Source organism: Trachurus japonicus, chromosome 12, assembly GCF_045865225.1.
Source record: "Trachurus japonicus isolate A0001 chromosome 12, Traja_1.0".
Taxonomy (NCBI): domain Eukaryota; kingdom Metazoa; phylum Chordata; class Actinopteri; order Carangiformes; family Carangidae; genus Trachurus; species Trachurus japonicus.
Genome location: NC_140918.1, coordinates 13,287,510 through 13,301,791, shown reverse-complemented (window position 1 = coordinate 13,301,791; position 14,282 = coordinate 13,287,510). Strand labels below are relative to the sequence as shown.

Genomic DNA, 14,282 nt, shown 5'->3' with positions numbered 1-14,282 from the left:
ACACAGCGAGAAATAAAAACAGACAATAAAACGGCACTTGCTTAAGACGAGTTATGTGAGAGCACTACATAAAGGACTGTAAGTGAGAACAAAAAGAAGCAGCGAGTGAACAGAGCACGGTGATAAAGAAATGACTAATGTGAGCTGACCGACAGTGTTGGACAGTGAAAAATGGAGTCTGGCACAGCAATAACAACATATAGATTAAAAGTTTTCTGGAGTTACTTTTTGGTGTTGTTCCTTTAAGCTAAAAGTTTTACAATCAAAATGATCCACTGCACTGCAAAAAAAGAGAGAAAGGATCCTTTGAGCGCACAGCCAAAGCTGAGCTGGGCTGTTATACAAGCCTGTTTAGTGTGAAAAAAAAGATAAAAAACAACAGCCACATGTTGGGAAACCCTATCTTTCTGTTATGTCTGGCATCCATTCAATGGTTAGCTGCTGTTTGGCTTGACAAAAGTTGGGCAAGGAGTGTGTGTGTGTGTTCACATTTTTTCAGTGTGGGAAGAAAGAGTTTTACTTGATTTCAGGATCAGGGGTGGAGTTTGTACATCAATATCGAATGTACAACATTATGCAACAAGTTAAATGTATGCCAAGAAAATCACATTACATGCATGTGTGTCAGTTGCTTCCTTCTTGCTTCGCTGGCCACAAGTTTATCTGATGAATCTGTTTGTGATTCTCAAACTAACCTCTCACTTTTGCCATTTTTCCTGCCTGCATGTTTCACACACACATAATCCCGCTCACCTGCCTAGCTTCCCCTTGTTTGCAATTAGCATCTGTCTATAAAATTAGCTTTAGCACAGCACGCAGCAGACCAGAGGCTCAGGGAAACAGTAAATCTGTCTCTTTTCAAAAATGAAAAATAAAAAAAAACTGACAAGGCAACAAGTTGCTGAAAATGTCTGCACAGAGAAATGTGAAGCAACAACATGCTGTTGTTGTTCTTGTATTGTTTTGTTTTGGGGGAGGGGTCATCTTGTCTCTACCATAACTGGCCATGGCTGGTGTTAGGGTTAGGACCTCACACTTTAACGTTCATGTGCAGTTTAAAAGTTTCCAATCAAGAAAAGAGAACAACATGCAAACTCCACACAGAAAGGCTCCAGGAATCGAACCTTCTTGCAGTGCAGCAACAGTGCTAACCACTGTTGTCCACTTGTGCAACACATTTGAATGCTGTGCCACAATCTAACACAGCCTCCAACTGTGTAAATAAAACATAAATATTATATTCAGCATTACGCTCAGAGCCGATTCCTCATGTTTATAGCAGCGAGGGACATATTTCATCAACAGAAATGTGTGAAATGCATAACAAGGTGAACACATGAGCAATGCAAGGATTAGCATACAAGTCTGCTGAGATGTAAGAGTGGGAAGGCTTTGTTTGCTTGCTGAATTTTACTGGAAACAGTTAAGCAACCGGAGCATCGCACATGTTATTCCCCCGTGAAGCAGGTTTTTTTTCACTTACTGGCATTTACACAATTAGCGCAGGTTTCTCTGCATCTCATTTGTATAACCTTGGCATGCTTACCGGGGTGCTTTTTATGTGCACGATGTGGACCTCTGCCTTGTCCGCAGCAACGAAGTCGGTCCAACAGCCAATTAGCCGCTCTCTCACGTGGAACCACTGGTTGTCCTTATCCATTTTTGGCTCACATGTCTGACTTGAGGCTAGAAGAAATCAAGTAGAAATGGTTAAGCAGTGTCAGCAGCATATAATCGAGTCATAGTAAATAATGTCTGACCTCGAGCATTAATAGGGAAACCTCTTGCATTATCAAGTCTTATGTGTCAAATGCCAAGTAGTGCAAGATTATGGCTCTATATCCTTAATAATCCTGCCATATTTGGACAGGAGCAGCACATGAATGAAGACCTATATGTGTCACGGCCAAAAAGCAATTATTTAACAGACAGATGAACCCAGCGATGTTACGGATTCCTTGTCTAAAAGGGGCTAGATTTGTTATTAGTCAATATGAAAGCTTTTTCCCCTGCTCTCAGAGTATGGATGTTAAATGTGTGGGTAGGACTACATTGTTTAAAAACGGATCTGCTGGTTCACGTTTATCAGACGTGTCAGGATAGCGGGCTGCAGTCATCCATCAAGCCTGCTCACTCTGCTCTCCGCTATGAGCCTGCTGTTTAACCTGGGGATCCATGTCTCAGGAGGCTGAATTAATCGAGCTGAGGCTGCGCGGTCATGGATGAGGTTGGGTATAAATGCCTGCTGTTTGACCCGCCTCAGCCATGTGTGTGTGTGTGTGAGTGTCCTATCGAGTTAGATAACAGAAGGTATGTGTGTGCACACGCTCACTTTAACCTGCCTGACGTTATTGGTCGGGACAAAATATTCCCCAGAAACTTCCTTTTTCCTGAAGGAGAACAGTAGAGGTAGGTCAAATGTCTTTTCCAACTCAATCAGGGCACTCTTTCCTGCCCCATGCATCTTCCGCCTTTTGCTGATTCAAAATGAAAGGATGAGGCTGACTAAGGAGTTATGAAAGTCCTGGCGCTACAGTCTTTTCTGGTAACCACCATGGCTGACATTGTCTCCTATCTCTGGATTTCTCTCTTGAACCTTAAAGCCACCCGTTTTCATGATAAAGTATGGCTTTCATGGGATCAGTCAGAACTACTCTGTCCTGTGCCCAATCACTAGATAAGCATATCTACAGTAAGATGAATATAAGCAATACAAGCCTCGACTGTGCATGTCTCGATCAGCCCCAGCAGTTGGCGCTGAAGCATATAAGAGAGCAAGTGTGATATCATAACAGGGACATCTAATTTAGTAAGCAAATGCTGCATGACAAACCGCTCCACTGACTTTGATGATGTATTTGCTCTGTTTACCCAGAAGGCCACAATTCCTCCGAGAGGGGAGATGTGGAGTAAAGCAAGTGAGACGAGACAGAGAGAGGAGCAGAGAGGAAAGGGTTAATAGGAAATTGCAAAGTTTGGAAGGTCAACAGGATGTGCCTTATTTAGAAGCGGCACTAATCAAAGACCTTGGTTGAGGCAATGTCATCACCAGCAGCAGAGGAGAATGGACAGAGATGGAGATAAAATGGGATAGAAAGTGATGAATGCAACGAACGGCAGCAAAAAAAAAAGAAGAAGAGAAAAGAAAAAGAGCTAGGACAGGTTATATAATCAGCTCTGTCTGCTGTTTTTGCTGTCTCCATGGTGAAACAGGGTTGCTATAATGTACTCTTAGTCATTTCTTTTAATTCACATCATCTGTGACCTCCTGTGACTATCACTGATCCAGAGACAGCTACCTCTGATATTATTTCTATCACACTTACGTGATTTTTAGAATTTGTTTTTTCAGATGTCGCTCATTAAGAAGAAGAATTTTAAAAAATGATGCATGTTTTCTGTGTCCTATGAAAAACACATCTTACCACAGCCGTTCACATTTGGAACTAATTAGGGGGATTTGGTGGGTTGTGGTGAGGGGAGGCTGGGCAGATTGTTTCTCAGTCCTAGATGGAAAGCCATCTATGCTCCTTCGCCATCGCTCTTTCCCTCTCTCACCCCGGAGGTCAAGGCTGGTTTCCTGTTATTCTGGCCCCCTGTGTTAATGTCTGTTGCTCAATATCCACATCCATGAAGTTATTTCTCTCCTGTTCTGCTGTGACAGAGTTAACGGCCCATGACTGTCGCCCGAGAGGTCTTGGTATAAATCACACTGACTGTGCAAGACAGTGTGTGTGTGTGTGTGTGCGTGTGTGTGTGTATCTGTACATGCATGTGTCACTAGTCTCCTTTTTATGAGTCACTATAGGATATGGAGAACATTCATTTTTGCCCCCTTGACCCCGGAAATGCCAATGGCCTCGCTAAGCGGTTTGCTGGTAAATGAGGTATAGAAGGACCATTCCATTCCCTGTCCTCTTTATCTACTTATATCAGTCCCCTCCATTTCCCATTTCATGAGAATACATGTTTATGGTTGCTGGTGATTTCCACTTAGATGTTAGGTATGAGGGGGGGATGTAAATAGAAACCATTAGGGGATTGTGGGGGACAGAAAATGAACTTAATTCATGAAAAGTGTATATAATAAGATTTGATCTTTAGGTCTATTTCTTAGAGCAAAATCAATGTCAGTTGATATTAAATAGGTACTATTAAAGAAATATTTATGCCTGAACAGACTACTGCTAATTACCATGTCAGCAGCACTGTATTGCCAAATTAAGAGACTTAATAGGTACTTTATAACTCTAAGAGTATTGAACACATTACAGCAAACTGATCAAATGTTTATAAAATTAAAACCAACAAGTGTGCAGCCAAAATCGATCATGGCCAATTTGCTGTTAGTGAAGCGGCCTTTGGAGAAAGCACATCTTGTGGACTGTGCCAATATCTCTGAGTGATGAATAACTTACAATATAATGCATTTTAAAACTGCTCTCGGCTGTTCCCCTGCTTGTCTGCAGCACCCTGGAGCCACAACTTAATAAAGTGAATACAAAATACCATCTGGTCCCTTTACATGTCAAGGGTCTATCTGCTTTTGCTTTCCTAACCTCTAGGGTTTTCCAGAAGAAGATAGGAGACTGGCTGACCAAATCACAGACATCCGTTTTCCGCATGTGTTCAATTATGCATAGTACCATTAAGCCAGCACCACTACCAAGACCATTTTAGGACATCTCAGGATCAGCTTGACATTTACTATGTTCTGCGTCCGTCACTTTAGGCCTACTTTGTTCAGGTTAGCTCAACATGCTGCAGTTCATCAGGTTGCTGTACACTGTCAGTTCCAATCGATCAACTCTAACTTTAAAGTGTCAGCTCTAACTGTAGGTCGGACACTTCAGGGTGACTTTGTATGCTTTACACCTAAGCTGCAATGTAAACATTATCATGTTAGCTGAGGTGTGAACTATACGCAGGGTGCAACAGCTGCAGCGTTGTGAAGTTGCAATTACACACCTCCCTTGGGGGTTTTTAATTTAAAACAACAGAAAGGGGAGGTGGAGACATGTGGTCTCCCTACCACCCAGGAGTAAAAGTGAGGAGAGAGAAATAAAAGAGAAAAAGAAAGTGAAGACAGGTAGATTTAACCGGATGACTTAAATATACCTATTCACTCCAACTGCTGACGTATCCATGCGCAACAAAACCTTATCCCTACACCTGCTCTCTCTGTGTGCCTGTCACTTGGGGTGTGCATAAGGGCAGTTAGTGTAACCTGAGCAACCCAAGCAACCCCTCACCCTTCCTCCTGGGACCTGTTGTTAAGTCTAAGGCTGAATTTCTCTCCCAGTCCAACTCTGAAACCATTTCCCCAGCTGAACAGAGTCAACTACAATATTTATAGACTGCAGCTAGCCCTGACCTACACCATCCTAGTAATGGACTGTGTGCATCCGAGTGTTATCTCTATTGTTTCAATTAATTTGCTCAAATTAAAGTGAAATTGTAATTAAAAATGTAATTAATTGAAGATGCCAACCTGAACCTAGGAAATGAAGTTCCACTGTCCAAGAGGGACCCATCTAATTATGCAGAGTGAACTGAGTGGCTGAGCTTGGGCGTTACTGGAGGCTTGAGGTGATTTATCATTATTAGGGATCAAAGTAGCCCTACAGTGCTGGCATCCTGTATTTCTCTGTCTTCTTCCTCTTTTCTTCAAGACAGTTTGAATTAAAAAGCTAAAAAAAAAAACTTTAACAATGGTGAGACACAGACAACTTCCTTACTGTGAAGTCCTCGAAAACTCCAAGCAGCGCTTGTGAATGCAAAACAAAACGTGTATTTCAAAGTCGGGTGGCACTATATTATCACAAATGCTCTAGGAAATAACTTTATTTATTATGGGCGCCCATGGAGACGTTAGCAAGGCCAGAAAGCCACTGTAGGTGTGTGTGCAGTGCACTTACTGTAGAGCTCCATCCCACAAGCATTACATTATGCTAACAACCCATAATCCAGCTTCAGAGTGGCATTCACCACACCGTGTTTAACATTATGGCGATAAGAAAAAATGTGTTTCCTCCTCATCCTATAGAGCAAACAGCAATGAGCTCTCTCCTAGTGGGAGTGGGGAGGGAGTGAAGTGGCGAACCTAGAGTGGCTGGGAGTGGAGTGAAGACAGAACACCTGAAGTGATTAGATGGAAATGTTGTCGCTTCACTCCATTTACACACTCTGAAGCACGGCAGCAAAACAAAATTACTTTCTGTAAGTTTCTCAACTCATCCATCTCGCCAATTATTTTCACACCACTTCAGTCCAACATTAACCAATCATCACTCTTGTGTGGCTAAGTGCACTTTAGTACAAATGCTTTGCTAGCATCATATGTCCTACAGTATAAATGGTGGAGCACACTGTGGCTCCTGGCTGTCCACCACTGGATAAAAAGCAGAAGTATATGTACAGGCACGTGATATCAGATAGTATCACTTCTTGTTTCAGACAGTAAAGGGTCAGCATCTCATTGGTCAGCTGAATTTAAAATAACCTTAACTGCATTTCAATTTGACAGAGGTCTGGTGATAGGGGGCGATGACCAGAGACGACTTCCAGCCTCCCAGCAAGTCACTTCAGAGAAAAGGAACATTTCATAAAAAGTGAAAGTACAAGGAAATTTGAGTTGATGGATTCTGATAAATGTTTCCTTGAACTAATAGGTTTTTGCTCAGACTGTTTGTTGCCGAGTACACATTTTCTATATTTATGGTGTTTTCCTCTAAATACAGTGATTTGTGAAGCTCTGATAAATTCAATTTTAGGGTGAGATTTGTTGTTGGTGTTAGTGCCAGTGCTGTTTATGTTATTTAGCTACTTCTGCCAGTAAATTAAAGATCTCAAGAGCTGCCCGCCTGTTTGTATCACTGTTGCCTCGACTTTGAGCATCTGTGCAGTGCCGAGCGCTGACAGGCTGTGGCGAGGCCTTGAATTTTAAATTGCTATCACACCTTAACTAAACGTTGATTTAGATTCTAGGGATTGAGTACCTGCGGCTCCGATAACTAGCTGCCTTCACACTCACCTCAGGCAAGAAAGCAGGCAGGCTTGATTTCATGCCTCGTCTTTCATGCCCTCCCTCATTGTCAGTCACTGTGGAAAAGAGCATCAGCTCCTTGCCTAGAGTTTAGATGCACAATGAAGGACTGCAGAACTTTGAGCTGGAGAGTATGGCTGCATTTCAAACAGACAGAGAGAGAGAGAGAGAGAGAGTGAGGGGGAGGGAAGAAAAAAAAAGGAGGAGGGGAAGCCCTGACAGCAGACAACGTCAAGACCAACTGTCTCCCTTGGTCCCTCAGGGTAGAGTAAACTGTTTGTGTCCAGGGTCGGGCGACGGAGTCATGATGGGGAAGGGGCAGGGAGGGGTCAGCGGCCCTATCAGAATTAGACGGAGAGGGAAAGGGGAGCTTCAAGGCCTGCTCAAGCCCCCCCTTTGCGACTCCCCACACACACACACACACACACACACACACACACAACACACACACATATACACACACCTATTGTCCCGGAGTTTCCGCAGCTGCAGATTGAGGCCTGACCATCCACAGGAAGGTAAACAAGCTCTTATCAGTGCTCTGCAGGGGCCTGCACTGTCCCCTGGCCTCTAACCCCTGCATACTGCACATTACACACTCTCTACAACACACAGGCTTCCTGACCATCTCACCTCCCTCTCCCAAGTCCTGAAATTCTATCAAAAAAAAAAAAATCTGCTGATTAGTCTTGTCAGTTTAATGGCTTAAGACTTTTTCGTGTGTGCGCGTCTGTGTGCCAAGTCCTGCTTCCAGTGTTTGCTGGAGAGGAACTGAGGATGTGATAGCGGGTCTGGAGACAGCCTGTCTTCACACTAGCTCTGTTTACACCTCTGGGAGCCATTCATCCGTCGTCTCATCGTTGTCGGAAGCCGGCGGAAAAACAAGTCCAGCAGTGGCGTATGGAAGGTCTATGGCTGACTTCCTCCGTTGTTCACTCACTCACTTTATGCCCTGTCCGCTCAACGTCATTAACCATCAGCCCCATAGTCTTTGATGTAGATTAACTCAATTGCGTGGATTGCTATTCTTTGTTCTCAAGTCACAACAGCAGGCGTGAAAAATATACACTCATTTTCATGTTGACACTCATATATACTCAAAAGTGAGCTATTATTTTCCAGACACCATCAGTTACTCATCTGTGGCGCATCCTTTCCATTTATTTATGCGGGTAGATTTTCTCCCAATGCAGTGAAAATAACACCAGCAAAACACAATTAATCATGTGAGTGTTAATTGGTGGACGGACAGACTAATTTAGCAAGTTTCATTCTAACTGCGTGCACCCAAAGAGATTCGTTGCACAGTGGTTGCTCCCAATCATTCAAGATTGATGTAGCTTTGCACAACATGCTTGGTGTACAACCAACAGAGATTAGCTCGTTTTTCTTGACTGATTTTTGCCAGTAAATATTAATGCGTTCCGACATGGGGGTGGCATAGCAATGATGGCTCTGATATTTATTTTTTTTGTGCATGTTTAAAGTGAATGATGTCAAAGGTATAATCCAAGTGTAAAGAAAGAAAGGGAAATATACAGAGCTGCTGAGTCTATCGCTTCCAAATCGAGTGACAGCTCTTTTAATACTCACACTCATACAAACAACCAGACATTCTACCATGAGGCCTGTGAGGTTTGTTGACACCAGTAAAAGAAGCATATTTTCCATTACGACAAGCAGAGAAACATAAAATCTATATTTTCTCTTTATAAAGATACATTTAAATTTATATGGTCACAAACAACCTCACAAGGCCTTTAACAACGTAAAGGTTTTTGAATCATCTCATAGTGACAACTATATGAGGCAGCTTCACGTTTATGATTTCATTTCCACAATTTAACTAATGGAAGTGTCTGGACTATAAGAGTTGTTTGACAAGTGTAACTTCATTCCCTCCAGCGTCTGTGGAGAGATTGTTGAGTATCGCGGATTTGACTGTAGGATTTGTTGTAGTTACAGTATATGAGCAGATTAAAGTAATCTGTCGGCTGTCGCATGGCTTCTTTTTTTTTTCTTTGAGTCACATTCATATTCTGCTTTCTGACATATCTCAGAAATATGAGAAAATGGAAAAACCCAGAGTCCAGGGAGGATTCTCTCATCACATCCAGCACACACATAGTGCACGAACACAGTCAGACATCAGAGAGATTTCAGCGCTCTAAATACAGATTGACCGGTGTGGCACCTGAATCAACAGGAAAACTAACCCACCCAGTGCTTGAATCAGAAGGCTGTGAAATTACACAACACTGCACATTGTCCAGCACTGACCACATTAGAAACCAGCATGGTCTATGCAGTCACCTAAGATGTTCTCTTGAGGAACAGGCACTTATTTCCAAAATAATTGCATTGACATCCTCTGAAAAGCTATGAGGTAAATATCCAATCCACAAATGATGATGTTTGTTGGAATTTCGTTTATGCTAAGAGAAAAGTTCAAAGTAAAGTCTCTTCATTTGTCATGAAGCATTTTAGAATATTTTATCTGGGAACACTTTGTTCACGAGTATGCAGCCAAGGAAGATTAAAGGACTGATTCTGCCCTGCATAACAGTGCTGTCATTAATTAAACCACTAGTGGATAAAGTTTTAGTGTTATAGAGACATATGAGGTAGCATACTTTCTAGTTTTACCAAAGATCTGAAGCCTTCCCAGAAGTTTCTCTCACACTGCTGTTAGTCAGAGGTGAGCGGGCTGACCCCATCAAAAGTTTTCCTCGGAACACACAGGTACGTTTCTTGTGTTTGTGCAGATCCCCCGGGGTTGACCACAGGCGAACAGACAGACCTAAAGATAAGAGTACATAATGCCATGCCTTATCTGCGCAGACGGCAGGCATGTTGACATGGGCACAAGTGGTCGCCATGCTGACGAGGCGTTTATCTCACCCACTACTAATGAGCCATTCAGCACTCATGCAAATGCATCATGACGAGCTCTGAGCCGTAGGGTGCAAGACCTCGGTGATGTTCAGGAGACACTGAGACAAAGCCTGAGATCTATATGATGAACAGTGATGATAGCTATACTAACCCCTTCCTGTACTTAGATGGAGGCATTGGGGGCTGCCGTGCCATTGAGGGTATACAATAAGAGGGGCCCGCTTATGTAACGTGAGATGTAGGGGCCAGACAACATGTGCAGTATGTAACTGTTATTGCTTTCAGCCTATTCTTTTTTTCTGCATTAGGACATCTATTCAACACAATGTACAGAAAGTGTTTCCTCTTGACAACAGCATAAAACATGTTTCCAGTAATAGAGAATGTGAAAAGAAACGGGGAGATAACACGAAAGAGCTGCTGAGTAAGCTGCAGATTAGAGTCCTTCCGAGCATTAAAACAATACTAATGGTGAAACTTGCACGATTAATTGTTTTTATCTGATTTTCATCTGTTTTTACTGTACAAAACAAATCCTGATACGTTCTGGGATTTATTTAAACATAAAAAAAAACCAAAATGTGATTCTCTCAATTTAAGACTGCATGCCGCAGATATCATCATTCATATGATACATTGGACAGTAAAACCATCTTGATAAGCCGCGCAGCGCTATAGCCGGGGAGAGGGAAAATCATGTGGGAACAAACAGAAGCGAGGAACAGAGAGGTAGCAAGGCTCCCTCGTGCTGCATTTTGTAGTCAAACAGAGGAAAAGCGAGGCAGTCAGAAATGGATTGTTATTTGGGAGGGGCATAACACTGAAGGAGATTGAAATCGGTCTGAGGCAGCGACAAGTGGTCGCGTCTCCCTGCCACCCAGTCTGACTGCAGGCAGAGCTGGCTCACTACAGTAAAACAGGGGAAGTGGACTGTTTTGACTCTCAACGCCATTTTTAACATGACGTTTTTTCTTATCCTTTCTTTTTTTCTCTCCCCCCTGCTTCTGGCTTGTTCTACTACAGCATGCCTTCTGAGAAACCTTTATCATCTCTTTACATTTTTTTTTTTGCCTCAGCTTTTTTTAAATCCTTGACATCACATTTCCTCTTTTCTTTTTTTTTTGCCTTGAGATTTAGTTTTTTTTCTACTACTTTCTCTTTTGTCTAATTACACACAGTCTTCTATCTCATGATTTAATTTCCCAGCTTTATCAGTCTTGTCCTTTTCCCTATCTCTGTGTTTCTTTAATCCCTCTATTTACTTCTCTTTCCCCACATCTCCCCTCTGAACCACTTATCTGCTCTTTGACAGTCACAAAAATTTGACCCCCCACTCCCTCACTGTCTCCATGAATCAGTCTTTATGAATTTTGTTATCTCTGTTTGTCTGTCTGTCTGTCTGTCTCGCACTCTTTCCCTCTTTGAGATCCATTTTCTGACAGCCCTCCCTCCCCCTCCAGCGGCTCGCTAATCACTTTTGTACTTTTCCTTCAGCCCGTGGAGGGAGACTCTGGGGTAGGCAGCAATGCAGCAGGCGGTCTGGTAGTTAACATCATGATGCCTGACTCCCACTGGGAAAGTTGTTGCAGCAGGGGGCATATTCAACACTACTTCCCTGCCAGGAAATGCCGGGCACAGAGTGGATAAAATCACTAAATACAAAGACTTCAGTCAGACGCATAGATAATTGTTTATGTGTCCAACTGCTGCGGTTGGATTAAGTAGTAGTGGTTATCGTGCTCGACATTATAAAGTGGTATAAAAAAATCCTTCTTCTCCAAAGGAGTTGTTATACAAGTAAAGGACTGTGCCTCCGGTGTAATAAGCAACTATGGAGATGAAGTCCCTCAGGCCACGTTAGCTAGGAAAAATCCATATTATGCTCAATTATAGCCTTCAAAAGGGGCATTACACATACACATATACATGAAGACGTGTTCTGTTACTCTGGGTGAACTTCATCAAGTCCAACAATATAACCTTGATGATGTCATTCCGGTTATCTCAGCTGAGGCTTGGAAACGACACATTTACAACAGAGAGTCTGTGTTACTGACTGATGGCTAGTGACTAGACAAAAAGAGTTTCTTCATAGGTGTTATGGAGCAGCATCCTAGGAAATGTAGGAATTGTAGGAGGTCTATCCATAAAACAGACTTTAATGATGTCTTTAGCTTCTGTTTTAGTCATTTCTTAATCCCCAAAATACTGAGTAAACTTTATGGAAGTCACTGCAGAACCTTTTTAGAGGACCTGTAATATGTCTCAGTGTGGTATTATCCAAATCCATAATTATAGGTGCCAAACTATCTTCATCAAATACTGTTGGACAACACAGCTGCAAGGAAGGATTGAATAGTGGGAATGCATTAATAGAATGGCAGAGACAAGATTAACAATAGAAAAGCATCCAAACAAAAACGAAAACAAGCAGCACAGTTGGAGGCCTGGGAGAAAAGGCTGGTCCTTGCCATGTTTTATTAAAAAGGAAAGTCTCAGCAGATCCAACACAAAGGAAGAAGAACAAATTCAACCATTGCACAAGCTTCACAGCCTGTATGATCTTGGCACAAACAAATACCCCGAGTTAAATGACTAAAGAGATTTAGACGAATCGTAGCACCACAGGTGCTCAGAGATAAACCCATAGGCTGGACCATGCAAGGCCTTCACAACAAACAGCAACATTTTAAACACAATTAACCACACAGGGAGGCAGCGTAGTGAAACTAAGACTAGTGTGATGTTGTCTGTTTTACTGGAGCCTGACAGAAGTCTGTCCAGAGATTACGGATGAGCTGGAAAAAAGAAAGAGAGGCCTGACTGATCGCAGCATATTGGGAATTTTAATAATCAAGCTGCAAGGTGAAAGCAGGGATGATCTTTTCTGGGTTTGAAAGATGCATCCAGAAGATGATGTCATAAATAATCCAGATTTGTAGACTGAAAGGAACTGTGTTCATCATATATCAGGGTAAGATTTAGAGTTGTGTCTGCAGTTCTTTGACCTCCAGCTCAATAAAAGACAGACTCACAGTCAGAGCTGCAACTAAAGAACTGGAGTCTTCTTGGTTTAACAAGATGACTGCAGTTTTACTTTGATGTACTCAGAGCAGGCTGTGAGATATTCTTCATTTTTATTCCGCTAAAGCAGGCATCACCGAATGGCAGACCTCGGTCCGGACCCAGACTGAATGATGGTTCTACTATCTGGACCCATGACCAATCTCTGATAGATTAACGAGAATAGTTAATTCTCCTGGAGCATTATCAGGTTGCGGCTATAGACAGCCGGCGCAGCTAAATGTTAATTGCCAATATGAATAGCTTCACTCAACTGAGCCAATCAAATCATTTGTTTACCCTGCGCGGCCAGAGCGCCAGAGAGAGAAAGGGAAAGGAGATGGAGTGATGACAGCATGGCTTACTCCGAAATAAGGAAAGCTGATGCTGATAACCAAACTTTTAAAGATGAATGGCACTGACTCCATTCAGGACAAGATTCAAATGACTGGCAGGGAAGTAACATTTACATGTCTCAAACTAAAGAGTGTTTTACAGTAAACACTGCCTGTGTGAAAACACCCAAATAACTTACACAACCTCACCCCCAGCACCCCAGCAAGAACACTTCAGTCAACCGGCAGTTGCAACTTGTTCATCCCTCACACCAGAATCAAGGAAGAGGAGGCAGCGTTAAGTGTATGCCCCACAGAAATGGAACACTCTGCCTGATACAGTTAGATATGCCACATCTGTAGTCATTTTTTTAAAAACAGATCTCTTTTTCTTTTTCGCTCTGTTGAGTTGCATGTGTGGTTGTGTGCGCATGTGCGAGTTTAAGTGTGTATGTGCAGAAGATGGCTCACTACATGTGATTGTTTACTTGTTCACTTTTCATTCAATTCATTCGCCTGGGACTACTTTTATGTATGGTCTAAATGTTTCCTGCGTTGAAAATTGACAATAAATATGAAAATGTACGTTGCTGATTAGGGTATACAATGTGGACTTATGAGGTTTGGACCTTTTACTTGGACGGAAGTTTAGTAACTGGACCTCTGAATTTTAGGTGAATACTCCTGCACTATTAGTTTGTAAATTCGGATTTAATAATATCACAGAAAGTGAAAAATGAAAGAGCTATTGACAAGGAAATGGGACCATTTAGAATTAAGCAGTCTATCATATTACTGACTGGCTGTTACAAGAAACTACACAACATCAGTTCATCTATCAATCAGTCAGTGGGTGTACTGCATCTGTCTGCAGGTACATGCAGAACACAGGTCTGAGGTACTGTACTTCAACTGTAGTACTTGACCTTGGTAGATGATGTACA

General features: G+C 42.4%; 1 protein-coding gene across 1 annotated transcript in view; it reads right to left on the bottom strand.

Moving 5' to 3' along the window:
* eng (endoglin) overlaps window positions 1–14,282 on the bottom strand; it is a 38,630-nt gene that overhangs the window by 20,973 nt on the left and 3,375 nt on the right. Inside the window, exon 3 of the mRNA XM_085793307.1 lies at window positions 1,547–1,686. Coding sequence (XP_085649433.1) covers window positions 1,547–1,686 — 140 coding nt within the window. The remainder of the gene's footprint in view (window positions 1–1,546; window positions 1,687–14,282) is intronic.